This window comes from Cydia fagiglandana, chromosome 4 (genome assembly GCF_963556715.1).
Source record: "Cydia fagiglandana chromosome 4, ilCydFagi1.1, whole genome shotgun sequence".
Classification (NCBI taxonomy): domain Eukaryota; kingdom Metazoa; phylum Arthropoda; class Insecta; order Lepidoptera; family Tortricidae; genus Cydia; species Cydia fagiglandana.
In genome coordinates, this window is record NC_085935.1 from 22158390 (window position 1) to 22178802 (window position 20413).

Below are 20413 nucleotides of genomic sequence, written 5' to 3' on the forward strand. Positions count from 1 at the left end.
TGTTTATTGGGTCAGTTTTATCATGGATCACGAGTTACTTACAAATACCTAAAAGGGTGAAATAAAACAGAAAATAATGATTTTATTAACATTTATTGTTTTCAATTGTATTTTAAGAATTTCAAATAAAATGCAGTCACATAAACTGAGCAATAACTTGCTAATACCATTTTGTTATTCAAAACGATTACATACATCGAAAAATATGATGCTACCTATTATAGTAACAATCATGTTCACATTAAATACATCGATGGAATATGCGTACAGCTAGGTAACATATACCTACTCTATGCACGGGTATAGGTACATTGATTTTTAAATTCCATTATACGAAATACCAAACTGGGGTGAGTAAATGCTCAGCAAAATGCGCCCGGAAATAAAATGCATAATAGCCATGATAAATATAAAACTAAGTAACAATTTTAAGGGCGGACGCCCACGATCCTAAATCATAAAACGATTTGGCTAAAATAACGCAACTGAGCTACCCTAATGCATTACATGCTATATCCCGAACTAATCGAAACTATTATTGCAAAATTATTATTAAAGTTCAACAGCAGCAAAACATCCCCGCCCCTAATATAACAATTAACTTACTCTAAAGAATTTCAGTATTTATTACGAGTCGATTCGGAGCGCGGTCCAATCATGTTCTTACACTCACTCATTCAGCGTCCTCGAGACGCTAACCAACTGTAGTTTTTATCAAAATTGGTCGTGGCAATTATACAATTGGGTTAACAAATTATTTCTTGTTGTTATTCTGTCCCATCTGTAAAGCAGACGGCCCAAAGGGGCTATACTTATCTACCAAACAAGACCGAAGTGATCCCATAAGAGCACCGCGATCAAAGTTTTGTAAGGTGCTCTAAAAATGTGTAAATAATTAAAATGCCTTAGGATTTAAAGAGTGACACACCGTAACCATAGCAGGTAGTGACATGAAAAAGTTTATTTATCCAATAAATTCGGTTATATAATTGCCACGAACCCATAACTTAAATGTTAGACCGAACTCCAAACAGTCACACACACTCAACATGATTCAGATCTGCATATGACATGAGGGTCTTAAATATACATAAATCTCATGAAATCTCTGAACATGGTTGCGATGTACTATACAATATATCGAGACCATTCACACATGTTGCATTGCTACCGTTAAAACTATTTCGACATAAATATGTACAACACTTATATCAAAATTATTATAATTTATAATATAGAAACTTAGAGCCGAAGGAAGATTCCTGCGAATGTTTGTTACAGTTTGGTGCTGTGGGTTCAAATGCGTGATTTCTATTTTAGAACGAAATCGCATCGTTAGTAAATCTATGTCTATATGAGGACCAAATTGACATAAAAATGACTTTTACTGGAAAATATCTATAACTATCAAAGAAATAGCTAATATAAAAAGTCCCCGAGTATAAATAGTATTTACTACGGTGCTATTTCGTTCTTTACACACTGTATTTGGCATAAAATATTTAAAACGTTTACATATCTAAAAAAGATTATGTGATGTGCACGATATACAAATAATTCTATAAAAAATGAGGCCTAGTCGGTCCGCTAAGCTACCTATTATTTTCATAAATAATTTACAAAATACAAAACTACATTGAAGAAATCTGTACATTTCCTAACGGTCCCGAGGACCGTTTACCACGCGAGTAATTTAACGGTCCCGATTGAAATAAATAAATACAACAGCGGTCGCCTCACAGAGGCGCTTCTCATATCCTTTATAATATTTATTATAACATCTATGTACAGAAATCGCCGACTATGGGCACGGCACGAAACCTTGCGGGTACGGGTACTGATGTCTACGATAGGCAAGCTTCGTTTAAATAACTCTGTAAAATTGGTATTTTAAATGTGCTTGAGTTTACCTAACACTGGAATGGTTACTGTCATATCATAATATATTACAGTGAAATTATTTTAACATCATATATTTGACAGTTACAAATTGACCCTTATATGTATGACTTTAAGGCTATCAGTTAAACGGCAGATCTTAGCGTCATATCTATAAGGGTGAATTCATAACAGTCAAATATGTGATGTTAGAATAGTCTCACCTGTAGATGTTTCGGTTCAGGTTTACGGTATTTTGACGCTGTAAGCTCATGGTTATGACAAGAGAATACATAAGGCCCTCTATCGTTCATAAAATAGCCATCAACAATAGAATCAGTATGGTAAAACTATTAGATTTCATGAAACAAGCCATTTTTGCCTAATAGATATCAGTAGCGATACATTTGTTATGACCTAGAAGTTGTTAAATTATGGTTTCGAATTGCCAAGACAACGCGGACCTGCCGACGCGTGGCTACACTTGTAGAATTTCCGGTACTGCAGAAAATTACCGGTAATCTTTCGGTACCGGTACATTAATTAGTTTGACACGAAACTAGTTTTTACAAGCAAATCATATACTCACATGTCATTATTACAATATTTCATATTGAAATGTGAGCAGATGACCCGATTCAATATCTAAGTATCCTACAGCTACGTCTAGTGTTCCGACGATGATTAGAGAATTAACTATCGATTTGAAAGACCTAGAATATCAGGGGAACACTAGATTTTGCATAAAAACGGCGACCGCAAAGTTAAACCTAGTTTAAGTATTTTTCACGCAAATTTAATTTAGATCACTGTTAAATATATAGACTGTCTATTTACTATCTCGACTAACGTATTTAATATGATGAAATTATAACAAGGAATATCGAATATGTCATCGAATTAAATTAGTATTACAGTACAATCGTTCACATTCAGCTGCATCGGAAACAACTTTCGATACGCAGTTTGAAACGTCCCAACTAATGTCACAGCGACAAGGAATTTCTCCAACAATTATTATGACATAATTATATTTGATGAATGTTAACTAGGTTTAACCTGTTTGCCGTCCTTGTGCGAGAGGCGGGCGGCGGGCGGCCGGCGGCTAGCGGGCGGCTCACGAGGCGTACATGCGCTTGATGTCCTCCTTGTACCTGTCCTGGATGTCTTTCCGCTTGATCTTGAAGGCGGCGGTGACGAGCCCCATGTCGGGCGACCACACCTCGGTGCACAGCTTCACGGCGGTGGGCACCTCGAAGCGCTCGAGGCCGCATTTCTTCGCGTGCTCGGCGAGCTCTTTCACCACCAGCTGTTCCACTTGGGGGTTCTTGCACAGTTTGTCGAAGTCTTTTTCGTAGATGCCGGCCCTGGAATAAGCGTTTTAGCGTTAGAAAGGTGTAGTGTTTTAGATGAATGGAGTTGGCAAAAACCCGAGTTGCTCTATGTAGTACCTATAAACCTATTTTTCAGACTCAAAAAACTATCAAAAGAAATTAACTTTCTAAACTTCAATTCGGAACAAAAATTCCGTACAATTCCGTACTTCAGTACAAAAATTCGTGTATGGGTTCACATAATTTTACGAATGTGAACAACAAAAATAGCGTATATCCGTCTATTCTCGTCTACATCGCATTTCTCAACCGATTATTGTATAAATTTGAAAACAGATTAAATAATCCAAAACATACGATTTTTTGTCGACTCAGTTATTGTATATAAACTTTTCAAACCGGCGGAGCCTACCTGGCAGCCAGTTCAGCGAGGTGCTGAGGATGAGGAACCAATAGCGCCACGGTGTGATTCTTGGAGCTGTCTCCGTACACGCAGATGTTCTCGACGATGGGACAGGTCTTCAGCTCGGCCTCGACTTTGCCTAGAGAGACGTATTCGCCGGCTTGCAGCTTCACCAGGTCCTTCTTACGATCTGGAAATATTTTAAAAGTTAGGTTAGCGCCTTTTTTCTTTATCTTTCTGTGACAAGGAACCATTCGGTAAAATTTAACCCATACATTTTAACTTTAAAATGTAAGTATGGGTTATGAGATACACACGGACAGGACGTTAAAGCAAGGGGGTGTAGTGTCATTATCAAGAAATTCCTATAAGTATATAAAATACTAACCGATGATCTTAATGCATCCGTCATGGTGCAGTTCCCCAATGTCTCCGGAGCGGAACCAGCGGCGGCCTTCCATATCGAAGAATTCTTCCCGGGTCTTCTCCGGATTACGGTAGTAGCCCTCGGCCACGCTGCCACCACCAATTACAATCTCACCCTGAAAAAATTAACAATCAATTATAAATTCACCCTATAAGGGGAAAGGTTAAATATTTGTAATAGGGAGTATTACGAAAAACTCTGCGTAGGGAGCGCCACTAGCATAAATAGTAAACAAACCGCCTCAAGGCGGTGAAGTGATGAATCAATATCATATTCAATCGTAGCAAATAATTTGTGCTAACTTGTCAAAAAACTGGTTACGGCATAGTATAAATATATAGACAAGTTATTCTATAGTTTGTGCTATTGTTGCACTCTGGCGGCAGGACATTGTAGTAATACTTTATATTGCAAAACAAGAGCTTCTGGGCGAGCTCGCTCCATCGTAGGCCGCGTCTACGCCTCGGCTAGTCTGTGGCCATGAGTAAACCCATGCATAATTAAAAAAAAAAAAAAAAAGAGAGTTATTATGATGAACATGATATGATGATAACTGGATATTGACCTGCGGGAATGGCTTGTTGGTGACGCGGTAGTTGCCCTCCTCCCATGTGACGAGCCGGATGTCCGTGCCAGTAGTGGGAGCACCCACGCGACCCGTGGATCTGGATAAAAAATTAAGCCTCAGTAGAGTCGGAGCCTTAATATAAGTAGTATTCATTTTTCTATATAGGATTTGTGTATAAATCACGCGAGGTTCTATAGGGGGAGGGGGGGTCACGAAAAAATCACGTCGGGGGAGGGGGAGCGTAAGGGATCTTACGTGTATTTTTTACAGTGAACGAAACTAGTAGGTACTTTTTCTTGGGGTTTTTTGTTAAGACATAAATTTTCACTCTGCACTTCAAAATAGCGAGGGGGGTGGGGGGTCAAAAAGTAGCCGAAAACACTTCGCGTGATCTGTGCACATTCCCATAGCTAGTATGGTGACGTGGGGTCTCAAGTCGGGCGCTCACTGTACTTCAAGTTATATTAACGATATACGAGATTCCAACCTAAGTAAATCTTTAGTTCACTATAGACCAGCGGTCGGCGACCCTTTAGCAACCGAGGGCCACATACTGCTACGTTTAACGAAATTGACGCGGGCCGCACCTCGTTAATATTTATGACTCTATTAGACATTGTCATTTGTCAATATTACATACAAAATAGCCAGGGAGACTCGCGGCCCGCAAGGGAGAGCCTCGCGGGCCGCCGGTGCCGACCGCTGCTGTAGACCATTGTGCGACTGCGACGCTTTATACACCTCGCGCTTACCCGAGTCCTCCCGCGCGGGGCGGGGGCGGGGGCGGCCCCCGAATATAAGAACAATGAACATAAGAGTGGGGTAAAGAGTGGTATGCGGGTGCTTACCGGTCGTGCGCGTCGGCGACGGTGGCGCAGGAGGTGGTCTCGGTGAGGCCGTAGCCGGTGACCACGTCGCAGCACAGGCACACGCGCACCTGCGCGTGCGTGTCGGGCGACAGCGGCGCGCCGCCCGAGATCATCAGCCGCATGCGCCCGCCCAGCAGCGCCGACACTTTAGAGAACATCTGCACAAACGGGACACGAGATTAAGACGAACCGGGAGCTGAGCTTTAAATATTTTTTCTCAAAAATGGACTGCAAAGTCGACTTTGCCATCTAAAAAATAGGTCGCGAAGCGCGTAGTTTATGGTTAGTCAAAAATTAAAAAGTTAAAAACATTGCAGTCTCGATTTTGGGACTGCAATGTTGCATACAAATTCCATTATTTGTCGAATTCCAAACTTTTTAAAAGTTGATATGACCATATCAAATGAAGGCACAGGCCCATTAAACAGCCAAACAGATGATTAGTACCGCGACTATTTAGATGTCTCAAATAGGTTGGCGTATATTTGGCAGAAAAATACACTTCTATTTTTTTTATTAAAAAAATAAAAAGGCGGCAAGGGCTTTTTCTGTCAAAATATACATGCAAGAACGTTGCTTTTGTAAAATATTTCTATGATATTTATATTTCTTGCACCATTTTTGAGAAAAGCACTATATATGACTCGGCTGGAAGGCTACTTGCTGGCTTCGGATTCAATTAAACGGACTCCCAAGGTCGTCCGTTTAAAACGAATCCTCAGCCTGCAAGTAGCTACTTCCGAGCCTCGACAATAATGTACTATAGGTAAATATACCCGTCTCGCTAACGGAAGCGACTCCTAAAACTAGTGCAATAAGAACAAAGCGAAAAATCCCGCATAAAAATCCCAAAAATCGAGGTTATGTACTCGACTGTTTCCTCCTCCAAAACTTAACCAATCCTAACCAAACTTCGAAATCTAAATGATTATGAAATTATCCGTATCGGACCGTTTTGCTTTTTGGCTAATTGATATCAGTTTTGAATACTACGCTTCTCATTGCGGCATAGTCAATTAAGCCATTTTGGCCGTTTTTGAAGGACTCTAGCACCTTAAAAAACAAACAAAAAAAACCCAAAACGGTCTGATACGGATATATTGACAATATTAATCTGCGTTGAAAAAAATCATTACTCTAGCGTCAAAACCCACAGAAGAAACAGTCGAGTACGTTTGTATGGAGAAATGACCACTCCTGTTGACTCTTAATAAGGACCAGTTACACCAACCACATTTGGCGGACTGATCGAAACCACTCAGCAGTCAACTATTAAACTTCCCATACAATATAGCGAACGCTTTAACGGTGACAGACTGTTTGGTGCAACCGTCCCTAACACCCTCTGAACGCCACGCCAAATCATTTGAGTTTAAATCCTAGTGGGAATACACGAACGTTGATGTTAAACTGTAGCCGCGTTATTTGACATATTTGGCGGTGAATGACCTTGTACAATTTGTACAAGGTGAGCGCTTCAATTTTAAAACGCCTATAACTTATCTGAATTTAATGTATCATTAGGTAAATCTAACAAACCCTTATGATGACATTTGCTTTTGTTAGAAAGGGTAAAAACAGAGGTTAGCTAAGTTTTAAGAATACGCGGATTGATGTACAATAAATCAATAATACACATCTTTTGACTGATGCATGGATGAAAATGCCACTTACAAATTTATTAAGCAGAGGAGTATCATATCCACGTCGCATCCAGGTGAGCTTGTAGGTGTAGGCCCACTTGAAGGCAGCAGCCGCCATGGGTCCCGAGCGGGTTACTTTATCCGTGATGCCCTTGCTGATGCGGTCCATGATTAGCTACACAACAATAAAGTTAATTAAAAAAAGTTTAAAAATGTTGATCTCGATTGACACAGTTGTTTTTCGTTATAAAGTCTTTTTTCGTTCAATTCAGTTTAAGAATTTTAAAAATTTTAAAACGTACCCTGTGTCATCCGCATCATAAAAACCGGGCAAGTGCGAGTCGGACTCGCGCACGAAGGGTTCCGTACCATAAAGCAAAAAAAAAACGGAAAAAAATGCAAAAAGAAAACGGTCACCCATCCAAGTACTGACCACTAAGTACGGAACCCTAAAAATGAATCGATTGACATTTTATTGGTGATAACATGACACAGACATAACCACATATAGTAGGAGAGCCTAAGAGGGAATTTTTGTAATTACTCGAGCATGTCAGAAGTTATATAATTTGTCTAAAATAGAGAAAGTAAAAAACTTAGATCACTCACAGGTACAGTGGTCATGCAGGTAGGCTTCAGCACGGTGGCGTCTCCCTTCGTGCCCTTCATGATCTTGCTCGACGAGTCCAACATGGTCAGCGGAGTGGAGTAACCGATCGGGACGCCTGAAATTAACGAATAATTAAATAAAAGCGTCACTGAATTGACATGTTGCAGTAAAACCGGCGTATGCAGAGCCGGTGCCATGCTAAAGATATACATACATAGTACATACATACAAACATCACTGGATTGTGCTCTAGTTTCCTAGGAAAGCGGTGCCGTCATATAGCGGCCGTCTCTATACAAATACTACGACATCCATATTTAGTCGTATTATTTAGTATGGAGACGGCCGCTATATGACGGCACCGCTATCCTAGGGAAACCAATCTTTAATGAACCAAAAAGTATCTTGGCCTCTGACACAAGTGAACGCCACTTTGCTCTGTTCTGCGCCACTTCACTTCAGCCCAAGACCTGTCCGCACTCGAAATACCCAACTGGAGTGAATGCTAAAGGTATGGTAAGGTAAAAATGTAACTCACCAGCGATGATGCAAAGACTCTCGGCGAGCAGCTCAAATACGTGCGCCAGCGGCAAGAAACCCATCAGCACGTCGCTATAAAAACAATACAAATTATAAACAATATAAACCACATTATTAAAGTACTTATACATAGACAAGCGAAGGAAGGTAGTGCTTACGTCCAATGGTGGGATTAGTTGTCAAGCGGACCCCAGGCTCCCATGAGCCGTGGCAAAATGCCGGGATAACGCCAGGAAGAAGAAGAAGACATAGAAAGGCGAAGGTGTCTTTCATCGACGTCGTTTTTCACTAATAACATATACAGGGTGTTACTGACCATAGGGCTTTAAATCCAGGGCTCGATTCTACTCGCTAAACTGAGCTACTTTTATTATGGCACCAACTCCGAATTTTTTTTTTTACTTTTTCATACATTTTGGCTGATCAGATGTCGACGTTTTCTATGGAAAAGCCAAAAAAAATTCCCCGATTTTAGGGTTGGTCCCATAGTAAAAGTACCTCAAGCCCTGGAGCCCTCAAATCAAGCCCTGGAATTAAAGCCCCATGGTCAGACACATACTGTATAGCTACAAGACGCAATGGCTTTTTAGGTTAGTGGTTTGTTGTGCGACAATTCCAGTTGCGTGAACACCGTTCAAGAATTTATTTGTGATCTTATTTTCATATAATCTGTCTAGCATCCGATTTTTCTATGAATCTACTATAATTGTTTCGGAAAGCAAGCCAATACCTTTCATAAATGGGCACGGCGTCGACGAAAGCCTTGAGAGTGGACAGCATGTTGCGGTGGGAGAGGATGACGCCCTTAGGCACCCCGGTGGAGCCCGACGTGTACATGATGATGGCGGTGTCCGCGGCCGACGGCGGGACCGACTCTGTGGACAAAATGACAGTGTTATGAATGGTAAGAGCAACCCAAGACAGAACTTTTTCCTTTTCCAGAACATCCCCACAATGCCTTCTTTGTATTCCTTAGTATCCATGGATTTCAACGTCTTCCATATAGGTAATAGTATCAACCAGGGGTCTTTTGGCCAAGATCTTCTTGAACTTGGGAAGCAGTTCGTGTGTGGTGATAACAGTGGAGACTTCTGTCTGAATTAGGTGTCTATATAGATATAAAGTACTCACCAATTTTGGAGAATTTCCCCTTTTCCAGAACATCCTTATATGCCACAATCCTAATGCCCTCTTTGTATCCCTTAGTATCAGTAGACTTGAGCTGGTCTTCCATGTAGATGATGGTGTCGACCAGGGGTGTTTTAGCCAGGATCTTCTTGAACTTGGGCAGCAGTTCGTGTGTGGTGATGACGGTGGAGACTTCTGTCTCGTTGATGCCGTGCGCGATGGCGTCGTCGCCGAGGGTCGCGTAGATGGTTACCACTGTGGAAAAAAATTATATTAAGTATTATTATAGATTATCAAGCATTTTGATAGAAAATTGGTTAGAGCGTACTTCGGACTCAATGGTGAATTGATCTATAACGTTTTATTGCAGTCCTTGGGAAGTTGATTATAAACTTTTTGAGGTTTTATTTTCTGGACAACGCAATAAAATAATATTTATTTATCATTCTTAATGTGACAGAGATTCAAATAGCGGAACAACTTTTCATGGGTTTAAAGCAATAATTACAAACAGGATATGTCGTTCGCGCATCTATAGACTCATTTGCGGATCTGGAGAAATAAGCGCGCAACCCAGCTCTCCAAGTCCAACCGCGACTAAATTCTATTTCCTATAGTTTATGTATAAATACCGGGAATGCTCTGTTTGAAGCAGCCGTGGGCAGCGACCATCCACTCGGCGCGCGTCTCGGCGAACATGACCACGTTGCGCCGCGGCGCGCAGCCCAGCTCGCGCAGCCCGGCCGCGAACAGGCTCGCCTCGTTCTCCACGTCCGTGTACGACCGCCACGTATATGACCCCATCTTGAACTGGAAATGTATACATACGTTAAGATCGTGGCCATGAGAACTCTTACTAGTAAATGAAAAGATAAAGTATGTTTCCAAAGCTGCTGTTGGATATCATGGGAGAAAATACCACAAAGTAAAGTCGCAAATGAATTAACATTATTTGAAAGAAATGAATCCGGTCTGTACATACACATGATCGGAATTTTCTTCGATTACAAAATTTACAAATATCACGTCTACGAAGTCGCAAATTTCTGATCTCCATTTGAAGAGTTTTTACATTTTAGGGGTCATAGGTGTCTAAAAGCATATCATGCCATGCCTAAAAGATTACGACTATAACGTTATTACAATTATTCTGTGTAAGTATATGTAAACACGTATTAACTAATACAGATCGATCGGCCGGTCGAGCGTGGGAATGCTCTCCCGTGTCTCTTGTGAGGCTTCGCATCTCGCAATCCGCTTTGTCGAGTAGGTACTTACTATACTCTAATCCCGTGTGGATAGCACTGATTGATTGGTTTAGTGTGTAACACTAGAGACTGAGCAATGTGAGAGGGTTGGAAATTAGGATACGTTTTTAATGTTAATCTATATATGTCTGATAATTAATCAGTGTGACACTTCAAACCTGCTCTCCATGGTGAGGACAGTGTCGCGCACCATGCGGAGGTGGAGCTCGGTGACTCACCTTCTTGAAGACCCGTCCGTTAGGCTGTGGTTCATCCTCTTCACCTAGCACCGTCCTGGTTCCCAGTGCAGGTTTCTCAGCCCAGCGAGCGGCGGCGGCGCGCAGCATGCCCTCCATGCTGTGCACGTTGTCGCGCACCATGCGGAGATGGAGCTCGGTGACTCACCTTCTTGAAGACCCGTCCGTTAGGCTGTGGTTCATCCTCTTCACCTAGCACCGTCCTGGTTCCCAGTGCAGGTTTCTCAGCCCAGCGAGCGGCGGCGGCGCGCAGCATGCCCTCCATGCTAGCACGTTGTCGCGCACCATGCGGAGGTGGAGCTCGGTGACTCACCTTCTTGAAGACCCGTCCGTTAGGCTGTGGTTCATCCTCTTCACCTAGCACCGTCCTGGTTCCCAGTGCAGGTTTCTCAGCCCAGCGAGCGGCGGCGGCGCGCAGCATGCCCTCCATGCTGTGCACGTTGTCGCGCACCATGCGGAGGTGGAGCTCGGTGACTCACCTTCTTGAAGACCCGTCCGTTAGGCTGTGGTTCATCCTCTTCACCTAGCACCGTCCTGGTTCCCAGTGCAGGTTTCTCAGCCCAGCGAGCGGCGGCGGTGCGCAGCATGCCCTCCATGCTAGCACGTTGTCGCGCACCATGCGGAGGTGGAGCTCGGTGACTCACCTTCTTGAAGACCCGTCCGTTAGGCTGTGGTTCATCCTCTTCACCTAGCACCGTCCTGGTTCCCAGTGCAGGTTTCTCAGCCCAGCGAGCGGCGGCGGCGCGCAGCATGCCCTCCATGCTGAGCACGTTGTCGCGCACCATGCGGAGGTGGAGCTCGGTGGGCTCAGCGACGGAGCGGACGGTCACGCTGTCGCTGCTGCTTTGGATTATGCGGGCCTGGAAGGCAAATATAAATTGTTAATACCATGAGTGTGCAATAGTTTATGATCGCTCGATTTTCGATGCGACGTTCGGTCGTGTATATATTTAAGTCTTCATGAATGGGTTTTAAATCTTAATATCTCTAACTGGCGCATAATTAGCTGGAGGGGGACAAGTTCATCTTTGTACAAGTTGTTGTAATGTACGTATCATCATCATCATAACTTAAGAGCTTTGCTCTTGTCGGTGGAGTAATCGCCAATCATTTCTTTCAAATTAAAAGACTGGCACAAGAAAGACATGTACGTATCTGATGGCGACTGTACAAGAGGGATTACATTTTCTCTTTGAAAATAGACGTGTAATATTGAAAGTGTCTCAACAGTCTCATGTATAAATTCCTAATGTTTTGAATGGATAGTTAGCTCAGATAACCTAGTTTGCTAGAGTGGTGGAAAATACAGCACATGTGGTTTAGTATCGGATGTAGGCGGTTTACGCTTGGGTACACTTAATTAATGCTGATGCGGTTAAGTGACAGTTTTAATTGGTCATCTGATTGCAATGGACAGTGCGAATTATGTCAGTTTATCTTAGCGAAGGAGAAGTTAGTAAGTTTATTTTAATTTCATTTAATTTTACTTGAAAGAACGAATGTTTTTAATAATAAAATAATGTATACGAGTATGTATTCAACATGTGAGATTCTTGATGACCGAATAACGTAATGCCACTCAGCAACCACGATGTTTCAACACAATAATAGTAATAACGATGCGAAGAAGGTAGTCTTAATTCTAATTGCCAGCAAACCAGTGAGAGTAAAGCAGAAAACAGAAAAAATATGGAAACAGATATTTGGGTTTGAAATTGATCACTGACGTGTTATTGTTTTAAAAACGCTGCTGATAATCGAAGGCCTTTCTATGTTTCCGGTTTAATCAAAATGACACTGTTTAATCGGCTTGATAATGAATGAATGAATGAAATGAAAATCTTTATTTCAGGCAACTAGTGGCCCATACATAAATACCTTAAAACTAGCATACATATTATAAAAATATATTTTAAAACTAAACACTACAAATCACATTATGGCTGCGATGCATTACGCAACCCCGCAGTGTCAGGGAGCCGGCCGCGGAACCGCCGAAACTTGACACCCTTCGGCCAAAACTCCTCCTTGGTGAAGGTCGCTAGATGATCATAAATAAATATGGCATGACAGATTTATATAGAAATTAGACGCGGATTCGAGATTAGATTACTATGTGTGCGATGCGGGCTAAATCCGAGTCTAGACAGTTCGGCTTTCAATAGAGCAACGCAATATTATCAGGGACTGTGTGTGTCTTATATACCTTTGAGGGCTTTGAGACGTTTGGGAGAATGAGCTCAGACAAATGAGCTCACTGTATTGGGAACACCTATATACTGTTTTAATCGCATTTAGTAAATTAGTAGGTACACTACTGGTTAGTGTACCTACCAAGCAAGTTTTTATCGTCGTCATTAGGTAGGTACTTGTTTATCTTTCGCAAAACGAATTTTCTGTACAATAGCGACTTAACGATTTTTTATCAATTCAGATATACTATTTTGGCATTAAAGTATATAGTTTAAAGGCTCAGTTCATTGATCGATGCGTGCCCTGCATGTGGGGTATGGAAGATTTCCATAAAGCATGCCATAGGGCCAACATTCGGGGAAATGTTTTGAATGGTCGATGGGAGGTATACGGGTGATTACCAAAACTCATGCCATTACGAGTTTCACTAGGCTTACCGGCTTTCCACTTACGGAAAGTTTTCCGCATGCATGCAGCATTGACTGAGCTATCGCTACCCGGTGCTTTACCAGTCACTAAATCGCCTGCGGGGAATCCCCGCGTGCCGTGTTATCGACCAATAAAACAGAGCTTTTAATTCCATAGCTCACCTATTTACAACTAACCGCCTGAGATAACTGGCAACCTATAAAAGTATGGACAAAGTATACCTTGATCCGGCGGGACATGGCCCTCTTGCGCCACGGCCGCTGCAGCACCAGATGCACGGGGAACGTGAGCACGTCGAACACGAGCGCGACCGCCCGGACCGCCTTCAGCGCCAGCGAGACCCGCCATGACTCCGGCTATGTAGCTGACATACAACTAACCGCCTGAGATAAGTGGCAACCTATAAAAGTATGGACAAAGTATACCTTGATCCGGCGGGACATGGCCCTCTTGCGCCATGGCCGCTGCAGCACCAGGTGCACGGGGAAGGTGAGCACGTCGAACACGAGCGCGACCGCTCGGATCGCCTTCAGCGCCAGCGAGACCCACCATGACTCCGGCCTGGAACAAACGTTAACAACTATTTAGTGAAGGCGTCAAGAGGTTATAACAGTAGAATAGAATGGAGTATTTATATTTGTAAAAATAAACACAAAGGAAACAAAATATAAATAAGAAAGATGTACAAGAAGAAAGTGCCACCAAATAGCCTCATCTCAGCATGTTGCTGGTGACTTTAAGCGCTGATCTTCCGATGAGAAAACTCACGCAGTTAAGTCAACTTAAGAAGGTCAACAAGCGGCTTGAGAAATTCTACCTAAAATTGTCAAAATCTAATGCCAATAAGAATTACTCGTAGTTTCTTATATCGGTTGAAGTGGCGGATTTCAAAAATTTTAATTAAATTTGAATATGATATTCAAATGTCATTGATATCGATATCTTAAATCTGACCAAAACTACCTAGCAATTCGTTATGAATTATGACTTTGTGTCGTCACTCGTCAAAGCATCGATGAGCCCAAACCAACGATTGCAGCACAAATGGCAATTTCGCTTGCCATTTCCTATCAGCGGAGCCACATCAAACATTAACTGAACTACCTATAATGAAACCAAATACAGTGAAACCATCTAAGCAAATAGGGCGAACAGTGATTTAGGTTTGAATTTATCTCCTATTCCCAATTGATGTTAGTATGCAAATGATTTTGATGGAATAGCGTACCGGCAGGATTAACCGGCAAAATTAATTAAAAGTTATTTTTGTCAAGTAAACAAATGTTGTTGTTGAGGACTAAATTCCCTCCGTGGCGCTTTCGACATGCCTATTGTTTGTAAATTGGGAGTTGCGAGATGAAAGCAACAAGCAAACAACAACAGCTAAATTTGCAAACAGGGGAGAAAATGTCGTGTGTTACATAATCGACTAATGTATTAATAACAACATACTTAACGGATCGTATTTAGATCTTATATCATTGCGATAAGGTTTAAGAATAGACAGTTAACAGTTGACGATGGTAAACGGATGTTCGTACATGTGTATCGTTCCAGACGAAAATATCATATGCTTAGTTTTCGTGTTAGAGTCCCTACTGAGATTAATAACTATCCTTAATGGGCACAAAACATTGCGAACCAAGTTTATCTTGAAGACTTTGGCGTGATGAAGTGCTGGTGCCAAAATAGAAAAAAACTCGTTTACTGCGACACTGCCCCCCTCTGGTTCTGCAACGTTTCTGCAGAGATACTTTGGTCCGAGTCGAGATACTAAGGAGAATTGGTTCATGGAATTTTAACGCTTCAATCTCAGAGATGCATACGCTCAGAATGGTCAGGTGCCTCTTCAGCAGATAACATATCGCTGTCCCAATATTACAGGGTTTTATGTTTCACTTTAAGTGAACTGAAATTTGAACATTGTCAAAGTGACAATAACTCGAATACATAATAATGGCTCGAGGATAATAATGGCGTTCAGTGGTTATCCTCGAGTTGTGCGAGAAGCAATTGAAATCAAGAAACACCCCAGGAATTTTAATAGGGAGGATGGTTTCAACTTATCGCCAACTTGGGAACCAGTGATACAGAAGCTAAAGCCAAAGGATCTATCTTCGGACGAGTGCGTGGATATTGTGAGTGTTGCGTGTCGGACTATTGACAATAATTAACATTATGTGTGGTGGGTGGTTTGAAAATGTGATGTCTACCCCAAACTTTTCCATACACTTTTCGTCGGGTAGATGCACAAATCTCTGTTTTGACATTTTGCTGGGACAATCAGTCAGCCGCGACCACGACCAGTGAAACCTGTGTCGAAACGTCGGTAAATAAAGGTAATTGAATATAATTCGCGTTAGACCCGTCTATAATGTGAGTTAATATGTATTCAAAACGCGAAAGTTTAAAATATTATAATAACTCGAATTTCCACTATCTTAAAAATGGAACATACAACCCTGTATAATATTGGGCCAGCGAATATACCGAAGTCGACTAAGTAAATTGGTAATAATGATGAAATGCACGCTTCTTAGGTAATAGGTACACTTTGGTTCTTACATGCCTAATATTTTTTGGGGTTTTTTTTTACCGAGGTCCCTATAATAATATTTCGACACCGTAAACTTCAGTTCAAATCGTTACTACATGATTAACAATAGCAATGAAGGATATCCCCAACGTCGCATTCCTATCGTTGCTTCCTAAGGGAATCTAAAGGCTATCCGTATCATTAAGTTAATTGAAAAATCCTTAAGCGCCAATCTAGTGCCCTAGAAGGGACTAATCGCAGTTGCGGAAAAACAGCATTTCAATGAAAGGGATCAAGGTATACAGGTAATTTTATAGCTATTTCCAACTCAAGTGAACGTCATTTTCCTAAGTTACGGAACATGCTCTACAGAATGTATCATGTTAATTTTGGAATTTAGGAAGGAAATTAAAATTAAATATTCCCAGCCGTAATAATACGGTCTGAAAAACCATAAGGAGATTTGAGTATTTCTGTTTCTAACAATAGGAATAGAATCTAACAATTAACAATTAATTGTAAGATATTGTTCCTAGTATTATAATTGTTATTATAGTATATAATTGGCGAGATCAAAGCAACACGACTCCGCTGGCTTGGTCACCTGGAGAGGATGGAAGAGAATCGTGCTGTGAGAAGAGCGTATGTGGGGCACCCGGGCGGAAAACGTCCGTCTGGGCGTCCCAGATACCGCTGGAGTGACGAAGCCCAAAAAGACCTGTCCGCCCTCGGAATACCCAACTGGCGTGAAGTGGCGCAGAATAGGGCAGAATGGCGCTCTCTTGTGTCAGAGGCCAAGATCCTCTTTGGGTCACTAAGCCAGTGATGTATGTATGTTCCTAGTATTACTTAATACTAGTTTCAGAATAATGAATAAGCGATAAAATAGTAATGTGACTGGTGCTCGTAAATCCTTGAACATAAAACCCAACGAATTGCTAACAACTTTTAGTGTTCCAACATTGTACTTAAATCACGCACGCAATGGCTGACAACTTTTAATTTCTAACTACACCCGCTCACGAGCGAACAGGTCAGTTCGTACGGAGGCCTTTATACAATGTGACCAGTTTTCATTGCTTTCGGATGCAGTTCATTTCAGGATATTCCCTAATTCCCTACCAATAGGTATTATAAAGGCTAAAGTATTATATCTGCTAGGTGCTAGCCCTTCATGTTGAAACCGCTGAACCGATTTAGATGAAGTTGGCTTGACTCCCAAGGAAGGAACATTCCACGCAGACGAAGTCGCGGGTTGACGCTAGGATTTGATAAAACCTTAAGCAATTCGCGTAGATTTGCAGACATTAGATGAAATAAACAGAATGTACAATTGGCCGCGATGCCCGCGATTCGCACGGGGTCATTGCCACGCCGAGGCCGCGGGGCCGGAAACCGGCGGAGCTTCCTTGGGTTCGCCGCGAATTTAGAGGTCGCCCGATTAAGTCGAACACTTTGTTTTACAAGTAGCTTGCAGCGTAAAAATAAAAATATATACGGTCAGGTGCTTTTGAGTCATCTGTTGAGTGCTTTTTATCGAGTTGTTATTAGTGGTGTTAATAGTTACGGAAAAAAAATACCGATATACTGATTTCTTGAAGTTGCCTCAAGTTTAAAGGTAGCCTGATGTATGGTTAAGTCGAATACTTTGTTTTTCGAGTACAAATATATGGTAACCCACCGAACTTGTTTCACATTTAATAAACTAAAGTATTTTGCATTTTAAGTGCATATTAAATGTTTTTGTATTTTACGAATAGTCAGTAAAGGAATAGGTACCTACTAAATTAAATTTACAATATTATTGACACAACTTTCAATCCGTTAACGTCAAAAAAACAATTACAGTCAACTTTAGCCAATAAATAGATCTGTGCCCATTAGAAATGATTGGTCCTATTTTACATAGACCCTACTGAGTGACCCACTTGTATTAATTAAGACGTGATTTTCCTAATACCTTTACCTACGAGTATGTATGTGTCGATCAGAGGATAGTCCCACCTAACCTAAAGCAAACCTGAATACTCCATAAATAGCTTGGTTATCGATCAAAACGGTGTATACACCTACGACCTACGAGTGATAGCCAGCCAGCATGAGGTAGAGCTACAAGTATTTTAAATATAGGTATAATGATATGTCCATCGCGTCCGAGATAGGTCAGTGTCACAGCGGGGAGTCCGGATGCATCCTGCCGCGACCGTGACCCACAAGCGAACGCATCGCGCATGCGTACTGTACAGACAAAGACTAACAACAACAACGCTCTGCTCTGATCGTTCGTAGATCTTATGTGTTTGCAATAAGGGTTACACATTGTCAGTGTGTGTGGATGTGTGACCAGTTTACGTGAACTCTAAGGTTGGAAGTATTTGTTGAGGGTTGGGGTTCAAGTTGTAATAGCTGCAGATGGGTAGAGAATGGGTTGTGAACGGATAAGCTGCAGGGCTGAAAATCTGAAAGTGTAATTATTTATCGACGACTATATGACTCCGGATATTCGGCAGCAAAAGGCATGTTAGGATAAAAGTATACATCTTATCCGGCCATGTGATGTTTAGGCGTAGGTATGCCACAAGATCTATGATCTGGAATGATAATATGAGTCTGGAAAAGTCAATATAGTTGGCAAACAAATTCAAGAACTATCTTCTACAAAATGGTCATTTTGTGGTATGGTGTGGTGGTATGGTCATAACCCCCTGAACTGACTAACGCATCTCCCTCAAAATTGTACTTTATTTTGTGAATGGCGCCATGATAGATGCACCAGTAACAACCACGTCTACGTTTCCTTCACTAAGAAGTGTAGGAAAGATCAACGAAATTATTATTTATCAGTTATCACGCAAAGTAAACGTAGATCAGTTGCTAAGGAAACCCGGGAGGACTAGAAGTAAACATTTGTAAGTTATAAATAACACAGTTTATAAATAAATCAGAAATAAATAGAGAAAACTTTCATGAAACCTACAGACCCTAATCTCAATTAAGGTTGGCTTGTCTTATCAAGGCCCATAAAATAATTAAGCAGGACAATGAGAGAGAAACCGTAACATTTACACAATACATCTTTGTTAGCTTCTGCCAGCCCTAAGTTGCGTTATGCGTATACACGAACTTTTTTTCATGTTCTACATTTAGATGTTCGCTTACATACTCGTATGCAGCTTGCGGGACCGTAGCCAACTCGCTTTGTCATATCAATAAAAGCTTTTACCATGTGTGGTGACACATTGGACAATAAGGCTTGGTAAATTGCAGGTTTCAGATTCTTATATAACGATAAAGACACTATGATGGCGACTAACGTCGTTTATGTTCGTATTATATTGAAAATATGGGATAGAATTACCATAAATTCGACATACATTTAAATTTTGAGTCCAAAATCTACACTATCTACAGAATAGATTCCGCCTACACGAAAGAGAATAGCGTCGGGTGCTAAATGTAAAATTCTGCTATTCTGGTTTGGACAATAGTAGAAGTGGCGAAATAAAAAAGAATTACCATCATCATTCACACTTTAAAGCATCGCGATCAAGAGTTTAAGATAATTTTAACACGTTGCTGCGGCTATAGGTCGTTTTGGCCCGATGCACTATGTTTAACTGTGTTATAACAATTTGCCGCAGCGAAAGTGTTAGTGAAGTAAGTTATGGTGATTTGGTTTAACGACTCAACTAATCTCATAGAGAGTCCAACGAGAATTGTTGCAACTGGCTTAGATCCAAGTAGCACAAGTCACGGTCAAAAAAGTTGTCGCAAATGGAAATGCAATTTCGTTTAACGCCTCGTTTTGTCGTTCGTCGAGATGCCAGAAAAAGCAATCCAAATTTTGCTAAATGTTACTCAGCTAATTACAGATAAATCAAATATTCTTTATATAATTTTGTTACCGTCTCTCAATTGGCTATTTCTACATTCTGAACATTCGCTTTTTGTAATCCACTACACGACCTGAGGAATTATAAATATTATAATGCTGATTTGAGCCGCGTCGAATAAAATTGCTTCGTAAAAGGGTAAAAGCCGAATAACTAATCACATTTAACGCCTAACATAACAAGGTAAACCCGAGTCCCGTCCGACAACACAAAGCTCGTTCTCGTTTTACGCTTACACGATGACAGCAAGCGTAATTCCGAAAGGTCAAATGGCCTCATTATCACCATTAATTTGCGCAAATGGACATCGCCAGAGCAATTTCACCAGAACGTAAACGCTACCTAAACTCCTGCAAAACTTCCCATTTCTAACAGAAAACGAGTAGTTTATCCGAGTCCGTAGTTTAGTTAAATTCTGTCTGCAGTTTTTGGATGGGAATAAGTAAAACTAATTACAT

At 41.3% G+C, this 20413-nt stretch overlaps 1 protein-coding gene across 2 annotated transcripts in view; it reads right to left on the reverse strand.

The window, feature by feature from the left end:
- Positions 1 to 74: 74 nt before the first annotated feature.
- The window catches only part of LOC134664042 (long-chain-fatty-acid--CoA ligase 4), a 39789-nt gene continuing 19450 nt past the window's right edge, over positions 75 to 20413 (reverse strand). Inside the window, exons 3-15 of one of the 2 annotated variants that reach the window (XM_063520608.1) lie at positions 13952 to 14087; positions 11549 to 11764; positions 10033 to 10210; positions 9404 to 9655; positions 9003 to 9147; positions 8271 to 8344; positions 7732 to 7847; positions 7154 to 7297; positions 5459 to 5637; positions 4608 to 4707; positions 4004 to 4157; positions 3625 to 3805; positions 75 to 3245 (exon numbers count right to left, since the gene is read on the reverse strand). In XM_063520608.1, coding sequence (XP_063376678.1) covers positions 2996 to 3245; positions 3625 to 3805; positions 4004 to 4157; positions 4608 to 4707; positions 5459 to 5637; positions 7154 to 7297; positions 7732 to 7847; positions 8271 to 8344; positions 9003 to 9147; positions 9404 to 9655; positions 10033 to 10210; positions 11549 to 11764; positions 13952 to 14087 — 2125 coding nt within the window. In that variant the 3' untranslated portion in view covers positions 75 to 2995. Of the gene's footprint in view, positions 3246 to 3624; positions 3806 to 4003; positions 4158 to 4607; positions 4708 to 5458; positions 5638 to 7153; positions 7298 to 7731; positions 7848 to 8270; positions 8345 to 9002; positions 9148 to 9403; positions 9656 to 10032; positions 10211 to 10886; positions 11041 to 11548; positions 11765 to 13951; positions 14088 to 20413 lie in introns of those variants that run through there. The other variant, XM_063520607.1, reaches the window with a different exon arrangement.